At 50.7% G+C, this 13,292-nt stretch overlaps 1 protein-coding gene across 1 annotated transcript; it reads right to left on the bottom strand.

Annotated features, from left to right (window-relative positions):
• Positions 1 to 1,692: 1,692 nt before the first annotated feature.
• On the bottom strand, positions 1,693 to 6,410 carry LOC309326544 (interleukin-25-like). The gene is made up of 3 exons (XM_081835359.1): positions 5,745 to 6,410; positions 3,610 to 3,851; positions 1,693 to 2,969 (listed from the first exon to the last, which is right to left on the bottom strand). The coding sequence occupies exons 1-3, from the start codon at positions 5,760 to 5,762 to the stop codon at positions 2,702 to 2,704; spliced, it is 528 nt and encodes a 175-aa protein (XP_081691485.1). The 5' UTR covers positions 5,763 to 6,410; the 3' UTR covers positions 1,693 to 2,701.
• Positions 6,411 to 13,292: the final 6,882 nt, after the last annotated feature.

The following is a 13,292-nucleotide window of genomic DNA, read 5'->3' as shown; positions in this document are numbered from 1 at the left end:
GTTTTCTTTCTCCAGGATTCCCTTGGCTCTGATGTGTCATGGAGGCGTTCCTGGGTGGGGCAGGTGGGGCAGAGCCCCCTTCACCCCCCCCCCACTTGCCAGAGGTTTTTCTCCTGTCTCCCAGGGACACCCATGTCACTTTGTTTCGGAAGGAAATCCCATCCGGCTTTCCATGGCTACTGCAGGAGATTTGCATCTCACTCCTCGGTTTAGACGGGCAGGAAAATACCTGCGATAATACGCTGGGTAACCATGGCAAAGTAAACAGAGTGGGAATCCCAAGAACGGGAATGCTATGGATGTGAATTATGGGGCAGTGGGAGATAGTGAGCGATCCTTTTCCCTGGGCCCAAGCAGCCTCTGATTCCACCTTCAAGAATCTCAGTCCTGGAAAGTTCCATCCGAGAATATGTACAGTAACCAACACAGGCATGGCCTCTTTGAGCATGTGCAGAGTACCACCACCCCTATCACTGTGCAGCTACAACTCACACACAAAGGAACAAAGTCCCAGGAAGGTTCCCACACCTTTTCTTGCCTGGAAAATGTTGGCACTAATATGGGGGAGTTTGGTGTCTGTAATATCCAGCTTATCATCTCTCTCATTGAAGCCAGATAAGCCACACAGACCTTGGGGGGTAGCATCGCCCAGTGGTTAGAGAGCAGGATACCATCTCCCGCCGCCCTTTCTGGACTTCTGAGCCTGGATCTTGTGTGCAGCAGGAGGAAATGCAACAGGTGATGCGTTCTCTTTCCTGTGTACCGTCTTGCATCACCTGTGATATTTCTGTCTGTTCGATAGCTGCTCCCTGCACCAGATTCTTGGCCCAAATGAAGCTGAGCGACATTGAAACGTGGCAAATTCACGGCACAAGCTGGTTCTCTGTGCTCTTGGGTGGTGGCAAGTATGATGACATCACATGGCAGGCACCGTGACATCATGGTTGCAGGTAGCAGGGTGGCTTCATTAAGCCTTAAGCAGGGACGCGGGTGGTGCTGTGGGTAAAACCTCAGCGCCTAGGACTTGCCGATCACATGGTCGGTGGTTCGAATCCCCGCGGCAGGGTGCGCTCCCGTCGTTCGGTCCCAGCGCCTGCCAACCTAGCAGTTCAAAAGCACCTCCGGGTGCAAGTAGATAAATAGGGACCGCTTACCAGCGGAAAGGTAAATGGCGTTCCGTGTGCTGCGCTGGCTCGCCAGATGCAGCTTGTCACGCTGGCCACGTGACCTGGAAGTGTCTACGGACAGCACTGGCTTCTGGCCTATAGAGTGAGATGAGCGCACAACCCTAGAGTCTGGCAAGACTGGCCCGAACAGGCAGGGGTACCTTTACCTTTTTATATTCTCAAAGGAAAAGTGGTGTAACAGCTTCATTTGGGAATCATGCAAAAAATCTAAGGCGGGGGCAGTCAGCACACTTTGGAGAGAGATGAAAGCGGAGGGAGAGGAAAAGATATTTCTCGGGATAAGTCTGGGATTCTCAAGACAAGGGAGAGTCAGCAGCAGAGGGGTGGGGGCCATGGATGTATCAGCCGCAGGGAGTCACAGAATCGTAGAAGGGCTGAGTTGGAAGGGACCCAGTGGATCATCTAACCCAACCACCCACAAAGGGAGGGGGAGTCCTGTTTTCTCTGGATTAAAAAGGCAAGACACATTCTGATGTCTTTAGAATGTTTTATTGAATGTTTTTTTAAAAAATAAGGCAAGATGGTTAAGTTTCTTTGAGACAGCAGACAAAAGACAGCAGATTTTAGTGCAAGCGTACAAATAGTTGAGAAATGATCCTGACCTATAAATGTGGGCATTGCTAGCTATAGGGATGAGCAGAGGGTCACACACACAAGCCAGGATAGGGGATGGCAAGGCTAATCAGGGGATATTCTTCTGTAACAAGTTGCTCCTGCAACAATTCATGCGTGAACATTTCCCCCGTTGCCATTTTCTTTGCCTCTCGCTAACTTTATTCTCTGATGTCACTTAGAGTTGCCAGCTTTTTCTGTGGACCCTGCTCCTATGTCTTTAGAAGTATCCGGCCAGATGTAGCGATATTTAGTGGGTGGCCTACTTTTTTTTCTTGCGAATGCTCCTTTACATCTAACAGAAAATTCGCAGCTAAGCACACGTTAGAAGGCAGAGGAGCGTTTGCAGGAGAAAAAGTTGACTCCCAACTTTTGGCAGAGTGGGCAAACTGCAGTAAGAGAGAGAGAAGGATTTACTTAATCCGGGTTTATCTGCAATAGAATCCAATATCCCCCAATTGTTATATCTGAGTGTGTTAGAACAAGCCCTTTCGCTTTCTCCCTGCATGGTCTACACTACAAAGCCCGACCATCTCTAGGCTATGCTGTCCTGACAGCCCCCCAAAGGGCCCAGAGGGGGCTGGGATTCTGCAACAGCACCAGGAATGCCATCCCCGATCCCTGTTCCTTATTGATGCTGTTCCAGCTGGTCCTCAGCGACCTTTGGGGGAAGCCAAAGATTTGATTCCGAGTTCAACCAGTCAGTTGAGGGTGCTTTTCCTTTTCACTGCAATTAATTCTGAAGTTAGAAATGAGCAAAGAGACAGCGAGGTTCTGGTGTACCCAGGTCCTGTGTGTGGACAGGCGGGTGGCAGCCTGTGAGGGAAATGAACTCTGCACATGTTCAGAGGCTCCCTCCCTCTGAATCCCATCCACGGTTTTGCTCTTCCCGCTTCGAAGCCTCACTGTCTGGCCACACAGGTGCAGGCCACGGGCAAAGGATATTTCTGCCGCTCAAGGTAGAAGGACTTGTTGACATTCGCACAAGGCTTCCGATAGTAGACGGTCGTGTCAGCAAAGATCGGGACGGACACCCCGTTTCCCTCCTTATGGACGAAGGTCTTTTGGGTGGCATTTTCCACAGGGTGCCTCAAGGAGACGCAGGAATCTTGGCAGATACACTGGGCTTTCCAGAGGAGTCGAGGGTAGCGGGAGTCCTGGATATCTTCCCTGGGGGAGGCAAGAGAAAGGACAAGTCTCTCTTTGAGGCATTATGACTGGATGGTGGCCTGATGGGGGAATGCACTGGGAAGCTGGTTGCGGAGCAAAGGGGGAAATAAAATAAAATAGTGTGGGATGAGGAGCTTTGGGGGACTAATGCTGGGTTGGATTAGCCTTCCCCAACCCGGTGCCCTCCAGATATCTTGGAAAGGAACTCCAGTCACCTCTGACCCACGTCTGACTGGAAGGGACCCTGAGGAGCAACCAGTCCCTGCTAGGCAGGAATATGCAGCTGTCCCATTCGGGGATCAAAGCTGCAACCTCGGCCCCCTCAGCACCCTGCTCTAACCAGCTGAGCTCTCTGGGAAATCCATAGGGCATTGTTGGTGGTGCCTGGCAGGGCCTTACTTTTAAATGCCTCTTTTATTTCCAGTCGGTGGTGCAGCAATAAAAGTGCAAGCACATTTGGAAAGCTAAGCAGGGTCCAGTATGGTTTCAGATTGGATGGGAGACCACACTTGGAGATTCCTGCATTGCAGGGAGAGGGGTGGACTAGAGGACCCTGGGGGTCCCTTCCGACTCTACAATTCTATGAAAATGGGACGGATGAGGGGGCAAAGGAATAAAAGGTACGATTCTTCTCTCTTACACATATCGCCAAGGAGAACTGGAGGCCCTGTTCTTTACACCAGGAATCGAGCGGCAGTCGTCAGAGGAAGGCACGGACCGGGAGGAACGGGCAGAATGGGTGGACTGGGCGGACTGGGAGGAATGGGCAGTGAGTTTCTTCACGACTTCATTGAGTGTCGTCTCTTCACAACAGTTTGAGGAGGACATGCATTGGAAGGCCTGGCTGGCCGCAAACGTCGAGAGCAGGAAGCACATCGCAGCCTAGAAGAAGGAAGGAAGGAAGGAAGGAAGGAAGGAAGGAAGGAAGGAAGGAAGGAAGGGCAAGAGAGGGCAGGGTCACAACTGGTCATGGTGGAACAGCCCAGACGGGACTGCTCCAAATATTATTTTGCCTTACAGAGAAATCTAGCAGCCCATTTCCCACTCCCTTTTCCACACAACCATCCTAAGTTGGAGTATTCTATTCCCAGAATAACGTGGGCAGGGATCTCTCCAAAAACCAGCCTGCAAAATTGGCAGAATCAAGTGGTAGAGTCTTTCCTGGACTGTGTCATTTCAACCTGCTGACAGGGGTGCTGTACATTTTTGCAAAATAAAATAATTTTAAATGCTTACTATATATATGTTCCTATATCTATGATTATATCCATGCTCTAATGATAAGTATATTTATAGTATATATATTTATACTATATATTTATATTTATATATATATATTTAGAATTATATATTTTATATATAACAATGCAATATATCTGTACAGATATTGATACACACGTAAAATTTAAGCTGTGTTTTATGTGCATTCCCCCCCCACACACCACTTGGAGTTCTTTGATGAAGCTGCTTGTCAATCTTGTTAAGAAATGCCTAAGCAAAATTGGAATCCTCCCCATGAGAGGGATGGAAGGAAGAAGACAACAGACGCAACTTTCACATCAAAATCTAGCATACCAGGAACAAGGCTGGCTTAGTCCCATTTCCCTGACATGCTACTTTTTTTACATTTCAAGTGCTCACCCCTTAGTGGGGGGGGGGAATTCAGACTCACAGCCACCCCCATTTGTTCCCCACTTGGAAATCTCATGTGCCAAAGTCAGGCCAATGCTTGCCCTTCGGACAAAGTGGCCTTTGCTCTCCCCCCTCTTTTTCTGGCTCACCTCACTGAGCCAGGGAGCAAAGTGGGGCAGCCCCACACAGTCGCTAGACCGAGTGAACTGAGAGTGGAAATTCCCGTCTCCAAAATACAAGAATCAACATGGCTGCTGTGTCCCTAGTCCCACCTCAAGTCCACCAAGCTTCCAGACGGACAGAAATTAAACAGATAAGGAGTCAATGAATAATATAGAGCAGAACTAAGGATCAATAATCAGATTCCATTTAGATCGGGTGGGAGGAGACCCAGTTCGCGCAGCTAGACTACAACACCCAGCATCCCTGACCCCTGGTCCTGCTTCCTAGAGATTCTGGGAGTTGTAGTCCAACAACAGTGGAGACCCAAGTTTGAGAAACGCTAGACTGGGAGTCATCGCAGAAAGGAAACTTGAGAAAGGTGGGCAAGATGATAAATCAAGGGGTTGCCCTCCAGGTATATTTACAGCTACCACTCTCACCAGTCCCAGCCAGCTTGGCCCAAATGAGGAATGATGGGGAGGAGGCGTTAAAAATAATTCCCCACACTCCACAAGATGTCCGAAGGCCACGGTCTGACGTGGCTTTGACAGGGGGATCAGGCGAAGCTGTGGCGGAGGAGGGAAGGCCCTTGGACAGCTCTCAGCCTTAATGACAAAAATGGAACCTCCAAGCCCAGTAGCACTCTACCTCTGAATAGCAGTTACTGGCAAGGAAGAGCGGGAGGGGGCTGGGCCTCCGAGTGCCTCAGAAAGATCACTTGGTTGCCCCCACAAAGAAGCCGAACGGATCTCCACTTGGATCCCAGAAGACCCTACTTAGGTTCTTTTGAGAGAGGGTTGAAGGTTTTGAGGATGGGGGCTATTCATCTGTTATTATGCTTGGAAGTCAACAGCACAATTCATAGCCCCCCAAACATCTCTGGGAACTAGAAGCAGAACCCAAAGGGCCTCCCTGTGGACCCTGCTTCAGCCTTCCCCCTGCCCCTTCCCTCCGTGTAAGGAGCAGGATTGGTGCACTTACCAGCTGAGTCTTCTCCATGTCAGATCTCCGGGAGCAGGGCCTCGTGTCTGCAGACGGCTCAGGGAACTGCTGTCACTCTGAGTCCCGGGATCCCTATTTTATCGCCGGCAAGATTCCATTCATTTATTCCATGCAAATTTTGGAATAATAAAAAAAGAACTGAGCGCCTGTTTCCTGAACGTATAATCAATGTCTCTTTTGTGTACCTTATGCTGGATGGGTAATAGAAGGTGCCCCCCAGGATCAAGGGGGCATCAAGCCCAGTGCGATATTAGCACCTGAGAAAATTGAATTTGCCTTCCTTCCTTCCTTCCAAGATGGGATTAACTTTTCAATAGGAGGACTTTCCCACCTATTCATAACTTGCTTTGACTTTTTACAGATTAAATCTTCTGGTCCAGACATTTGACCCACAAGCACCCAAGAGTTTGTGCCATGAACTCAATAAGGATGGAGAAATTCTCGCTTGGAGCATCCTCTCTAGGACGAACGCACCTTGCAATTTCTCTGAGAAGACCAGAGGAGCCCTCTTGTATCCGGATCGATTGCCCAGCGTCCGTCTGTTGTGCTCAGGTCCTGTTTGCCTGCTTCCCTCTGGGGCCACTGATTGGCCAGTGTAAGAACAGGATGATGGAGCAGGCAGGCCCTCGGCCTCATCCAGACGGACTCGTCTTATTAAATTCTGAATCCAGAGTCTTTCCCCTGAGAGCGGACACTACTCAAGAAAACCCAAGATGAGCCATGAGAGTGTGAGTTCTTCCCTGTCGGCTCCTCCCTGCTAAATAGCATTCAGAGAAGATAGACTGCCCCTGACCATGGAGGTTCTCTCTGGTGCTCCACAGCTTGCTGCAAGGCTGTCCCTCAAAGGGCTCTTCCACCAGCACTGAGCAATGGGGGCTGAGAACGTTTAATGCCCCCTCTCTTCTTGGAAGTGCATGGAGTCATGGACTGGGGAATAGCTTCCTGGGGTCAAGAGCGAGCCAGCAGTTGATCACAATGTGCTTGTTCAAGTTCACTCTTCATTAGCAAAAGTATGTTCTGCAGAGGGGTGTCAGGCCTCGTGAGCACACTGACGCCTCTCTGGCAGGTCCTGTCTCGAGGAAGCAGCGCTGAGACTGAGGAATCCTGCCTCCCCACAGCTGCCAATTTCCCCTCCTGTCCAGGGCTACCCCCTAGCAATCAGAGACTGCGCCAGCGTGAAGCCAACCTCTGCTCCTCCCTTTTCATGCCTCTACTGGCTCCAGGAGACCAGGTGGAGGGGAGCTTGTTGCAGGAGGCGGAGGAGACACCCAGGACTCTGCTTCAGTCTGACCCCTCTCTGCCTCTTGGGCTCCCTCATCTCCTGCTTCAGCTTCTGCCAGACTCTCCCCACTCGCTAAACCCTCTTGCCTCTTCCGTCCCTGACACCTCCCCGCCCAGTCTTCTCCCTCTGACCACCTGTCTTCCTCCGTCCGCCAATCCTCAGGCTCTGAGCCGTCTTCCCTTGGGGGTCCCCCAGCTGGTTGCTCCCACCATTCCTCCCACCAGTCCATGACAATGGGGCTGGCCCCCCACCTGGGCCAGAGGAGGGGGCCCTGCAACCTGGAAGTGTGTGGCTAGCCTTGACCTTTGCCCAGGCCCTCTGGGTCCCTGGCATCTCAGCTCCCAGGGGTGGCAGCACACCAGCCAGACCCCACGGCTTCCGGAAAGATCTAGATGCTGAGCTCAGGAGCCGAGCTGCCCCCCGTCCACCTGCTCGGTCCAGAGTCCACACTCCCCCTCCTTGTTCTGGCAGAGAGCCCAGGCCGTGTGGTCAAGGTGTGGTCCTGGCGGAGGGACGTCCCCTCAGGCAAGCAGTTGGATGCGTGGGCAGCCATGTTGATCTTTGGCCTGGGCTCTCCTGGTGGTTATGAAAATTCGGAAAGCTCTTTTGTTTTTCTAGGATTCCCTCTGTCAAAGGTGCTTCTCAGAAGGCTGCTGGCCCTTCCCTGAAAGATAAGGCGGCTGTCCCTAAGTTACTCAGTCAAATGAGGAGCTGCGGCAGGGAGGGTTGACCCCCCTGAGACACCGTCGCTGCACATCACCCCAAAGTGGCTACAATCGGGGGGTTCCATCTTTGTATACCACAGCTGAACCCCAGGACCTTCCTTTTCTGATCTCCAGGCCTCAGTGGCGACCCGTTTTTCCTCTGCCCTGAGTGAGGCTTCTCCTCTGCTGCCTTTCTCCTTTGCTCAACACCACGAGAGGCTGCAAAACACAGGGGAACCTTCCTCAGCCAGGACAGGGCTACATCGCTCGTTGCATATTAAAGTGCCGTCATGTTGGAAATGTATAGAAATATTAGTGAATTTCAGTGGCGTGCAGGAATCATGAATGGTCTGGTGGCAGCAGAAGGACAGGGAGCATGCAGATATCCAGGCCCTGCAGGGATGGCGTGCAATGTTGGGAACTCCCCCCCCCCCGACACTTCTGGGGCCCAGCAAGTGGGGGGGCACACAGGAGGGATGCAGGAGAAGGGTTCAGCTATTCTGGAGGACCAGGAACGCCATGCAGGGACACAGCACAACATCCCTGCCACGTGAGGGCGAAAGCATCTTGCAAGGAAACAGATCTGCTGGGAGAAACACAGCGAGAGGGAACTGGGGGTGTGGCGGGTTAAGCCCCAGGAAGTTGAGAGGGCTGCCAAAAGGCAAAGCTGACTTTCGGGGAGAGCGGGTTGTCTGCCAATGACAACGATGTTTCTTCTTGCTCTGCTAAAGCACAGAGCCATTTCCTTTGTTCCCTTGAGGAGCCGTACTTAGGCCATTTCCTCACCTGGTAGGTAGCCTGGCTATTCCAGGAATTGAACCTGTGCTGGATCCGGGAATTAGAAGGGGGTTCAGGCACACAGCCTAAGGTAAAGGGTAAAGGGACCTGACATAGTCCTTCCGCACACAGCCTACCCCTGCCCAAATACATACTGCCCCCCCTGCCCAGTCCCCTATCTCTCTTCCTCCTCCTCACCATCCCATAATTCCTTTCTGTCCAGCCCTCATTCAAATTATATCCTAGTCAAAGCTGGAGGAAAATATTTACGTTAACAACCACACGACCCATTTTTTTATGTGTCACCAAGGCATTTCTGCAGAAAGGGTGGATCAGGTGAGGGGGCGCCCTTTCCCCCAGGTACACCTACTCGCCAGAGGTTTCCCTCCTGTCTCCCAGGAACACCTGTTTCGCTTTGTTTCGGAGATAAATCCCAGCCAGCTTTCCATGGCTATTGCAGGAGATTTGCATCTCTGAGGTTTTGACCAGCAGGAAAATGCCTGCGATAATACGATGGGTAACCATAGCAAAGTCAACAGAGTGGGAATCCCAGGAACAGGGATATCAGGGATGGGTGGATCACGGGGAATGAAGCTGGGGGAGCAGTGATCTCTAATTTTCTTCGGGTTTAAGCAGCCTCAAGTCTCACCCCTCGGATCTCTCAAATCTCCACCCTAGAATGTGTGCATCAATACCCAAGGTAAGGCCTCAATGGACATGTGCTGAGTGCCACCCCCTTCACTCATAACCCCCACACAAATGTAGGTTTTTCCAGGAAGGATCTGATACCCTTCCTTACTTTGCATGCACAACCACTGGTTCTGGAGAACTCGGGGTGAGAATGACCCAGATCAGCCCCCGGCTCTGTGACACCAAGGCTTCCCAAAGATGCCACCTGTACCTCAAGGGTTAGAGAGCAGGGTACCACCTTTACCCCTTTGCCAGGCTTCTGCAACTCGATCTGCTCAGCAGCAGGCAGAAATCCAATGGGTAATTTGCTTTTTGGCGCAGATAGGATGCCTAGAACAGCTGTCCTGCAGAAATATCGTAAGAAATGGTGTTCAGCAAGGCAGTGGCAGCCAAACACTTCACCTGTTGAATTTCTTCCTGCTCACAATTGACTGGGGCACAAAGGCCTTGAACCGGCTTTGTGTGTGGAATGTGGTGCCATGCTCTCTTGCCACTAGGCCAGGCTATTCCTTTAGGTATGTGCCGCATCTTTGGCTGTGGGAGCGCACAATTGGCAATGCCAAGCCTGGAGTTGTTTTCCAAAATTGGTGGTTATATTTGAAATGTAGGTACAGGTATTGAATCTGCCCGCCCCTTGTTTGTGGGTCGTGTGACAACTTGGTGCTGTGGGGTGTGTGTGTGTGAGTGGCTCACTGCACATGCTCTTGAAAACCCTGCCTGTGTCACAACTACATATTATAAGGATGGATATTTGACTTTGAAACAGATTCCTGTGGTGAGGTTTAATAGGTCGAACCAGAGGCTGTTGAGACCCAGAGAAAATGAGAACATACCTTCTAAGTGCCCCCCCCTAAAAAAGGGACACCTCGTTTTTTCGTGCCACATCTTGGTGGGGAAGATTGTTTCTGTGGGTTCAAGTATGGAGGCTCATCTCAGATTCCCAATTGGCCATAATTTACTCAGAGATGCATTATAGGACAGCCCAAGAGTCTGTGAGACAAACACTATAGGCAAACACATGTCATCTTATGGCTCATTCACGCCCCTCTGCTGTGCCCTAAGGAAAAGCGCTCTTCAGCACTCAATCAGAGCAAATTGTAATTTGGGTTTTGTCTGAATTGATGTTTGCTCCGATTTAGCACTAAAGAATGGATTTTCCCCAGGAAAGGAGAGGGGCAAGGGCGAAAGCAGAAGTGTAGATAGGTGAGCCCTTAGCTGTTCAGCTTCTACCCAAAATCATGGAGCGGTGGCAGGGACTGGCTGCAGAACCCCCAGGGGAAGGCAGAGCCAGGAGGTTGATGGTGTTGGGATGACGATGAGTGGCCAGAGGGTGAAGAGAGAGCAGACTGGGAGGAAGAGGTAACAGGGTTTCGTGAGCAGGAAGAGTCGGTGGCAGAAAGCAGTCCAGAGAGAGGAGATGAGGCTGGAGAGGAGATAGCTGTCAACTTACAGATTTGAAAATAAGGGACCAGCAGCCTTGAAAATAAGGGACCAGCTGCCAAAATAAGGGACCTGCAGCCTCACCTGTTCCAGGCACTCCAGTCTTCCTGTCCTCCTGCAGTCTGGTCAAACTCATGCTGGTAGCTTCGAGAACACTGTCCAACCAACTTTGTAACCAGAGGTTCAACTGAATAGAATCTGAATCACATGCACCACAAGGCCTATGCAGCCTCAACTTAAGATGGCTCCCCGGCCTGGCTTTGCACTGCAAAGTTTGCAGCAGCACGTGCAACAAAATGGCGTCCAGCATTCAAAACCCCCCTCAGCTTGCATTAACTAGCCACACACAAGGCATGCAAGCTCCACCCCCCAGTCGTTCTTAGACTTCTTATTGGGTGAGCAACACAGCCAAGCAACACAGTTGGAGCCTCCCTCCTCCCTGGCTGGGAGGGAGAGTAGCTGCTTCCTTTGAAATTTAAGGGACATCATTTAAGGGACATCATTTAAGGGACATCCATCAATAAGGGACAGCAGCGGGACATGGCCCTGGAATAAGGGACTGTCCCTTCAAATAAGGGACACTTGACAGCTATGCTACCGCAGTTTGGTCAGACTCATGCTGGTAGCTTGGAGAACACTGTCCCACCATCTCGTCCTCTGTCGTCCCCTTCTCCTTGTGCCCTCCATCTTTCCCAACATCAGGGTCTTTCCAGGGAGTCTTCTCTTCTCATGAGGTGGCCAAAGTCTTGGAGCCTCAGCTTCAGGATCTGTGAGCACTCAGGGCTGATTTCCTTCAGAATGGATAGGGTTGATCTTCTTGCAGTCCATGGGACTCTCAAGAGTCTCCTGCAGCACTATGTTTTGTTTTAATTTTGAATAAAAAAGTAATCTAAAAAACAAACAAACCAAAAAACCCTGTTTTTTATTGTACGTGTCTGGACTCTCCTTGAACCTTAATTGGAGTCATTTCCCACCAACGCTGGTCAGTTCTTACCAGCCTTGTGGTCGGGTCGCATTCCTGCGTACGTGACACAGTCCTCACTCGCCAATAATGGGCCTAAAGGTGATTCCACCTTAACTCTGGGAGGGGCCTTTGGCCGAGGGAATCCCGGAAAAAGGAAACAGCGTGCAGGATTTCCATAACCACAAGGAACCCCTTTCCCAAAAATCAATGTGAAAATGAGGAGCACTACGCCCACCCCTGACCGCCACCCACCCACTGGTTCCTGGGATCCCCACTCTGCTTACTTCGCCATGGTTACCCAGCGTATTATCAACCAACCGCACAGGTATTTTCCTGCCCAGCTCAACTGCAGAGTGAGATGCAAATCGGCAGTAGCCATGGAAAGCTGGCTGGGATTTCTCTCCGAAACAAAGCAATCGGGCGACGTGTCCCTGGGAGACAGGAGGGAAGCCTCCATCAGGGGGGTAAGGGGAGGAAAAGTTTATTCCCCGAAAAGCTCGCTCCACCCTTTCCCCAGAAACACCTTGGCGAGGCAGAAGAAAATGGGAAGGACAATTGTTCAGCAGCCCCTTTCCGACTACCACCTATTTTGACTGCGGATTGAACCCCAGAGATGGACGGATAAGGATTACGTGGCGTTGGTGAGGAGCGACAGGGTTGAAAAAATTCTTGCTCCTATCCTCACAACCGCCATAGAAATATTATATAACCTGATGTTCGCTTTGACAGGAAATATAATGCGCACAAATGCATCTATGAGTGTACAATCTGGATAATGTCAGAAATGTGGCGATTGTTGACATTTACCAGTGTTTAGACTGCTGTGTGTGTGTGTGTGTGTGTGTGTGTGTGTGTGTGTGTGTGCCGCTGCAGATCCTCCAAGTGCCCTTATTTTCCAGGGTCAGTCCCAGATTTACAGAAGCCATCCCAGTTTCTGGTTTGATCCAAAAACATCCCGCTTTTCCTTAGGACATCCCTATTTTCATTGGATAAATGTTGCAGGGTATGGAGTTAAGCAACCAGCGAGCCAAGGAAATCAGTAACTATACAAGCTTTAGAAGACAACTGAAGGCAGCCCTGCATAGGGGAGTTTCTTTAATGTTTTATTAGGTTTTTGTTTTTTACATATGTTCAAAGTCGCCCAGAGTGGCTGGAACTATTATTCCATTATGGAATAGGACATCCCTATTTTCCTCAGAGAAATGTTGGAGGTTATGTTCCTGTGCATGGTATCCTCATTTGGAAATACCCATCCCAGCCTGTTTCCAAGGGATTCCAAAAGCAGGACAGCAGCAACCAGCGAGCTCATCTTATTATAGACTCCTTTTGTGAAGACCAAGGAACGCTGGCTCTCCACTCAACTACAAGACTCTTCCAGCATTCTGCATTTTCTCACCCCATCCTTCACCATCAGCAAGCTCTGCTTACGCAAGTCACGTTGCAGAGGAGCCTGCGAGCGCAGAAAAGTTGGCAACCCTATTTTGCTCAAGGACCAAACTCCACCGCTCAGCCCTTTACATGCATGTGGTGATGCCTGAGGACGCACTTCTGGGGAGCATTAGAAGAGCAAGAAGCAAAATCATTGTCGCTGGCAGAGTCCCCCCCCCCCAAAAAAGTGAGCTCTGCCTTTTAGCAGCCCTCTCCGCTTCCTGGGGCTTAACCCGCCCCAC

Source organism: Podarcis erhardii (genome assembly GCF_964252035.2).
Source record: "Podarcis erhardii genome assembly, chromosome: 13".
Lineage (NCBI taxonomy): Eukaryota > Metazoa > Chordata > Lepidosauria > Squamata > Lacertidae > Podarcis > Podarcis erhardii.
Note: the sequence above shows the minus strand (reverse complement) of the source record. Positions and strands in the feature narration are given on the sequence as shown.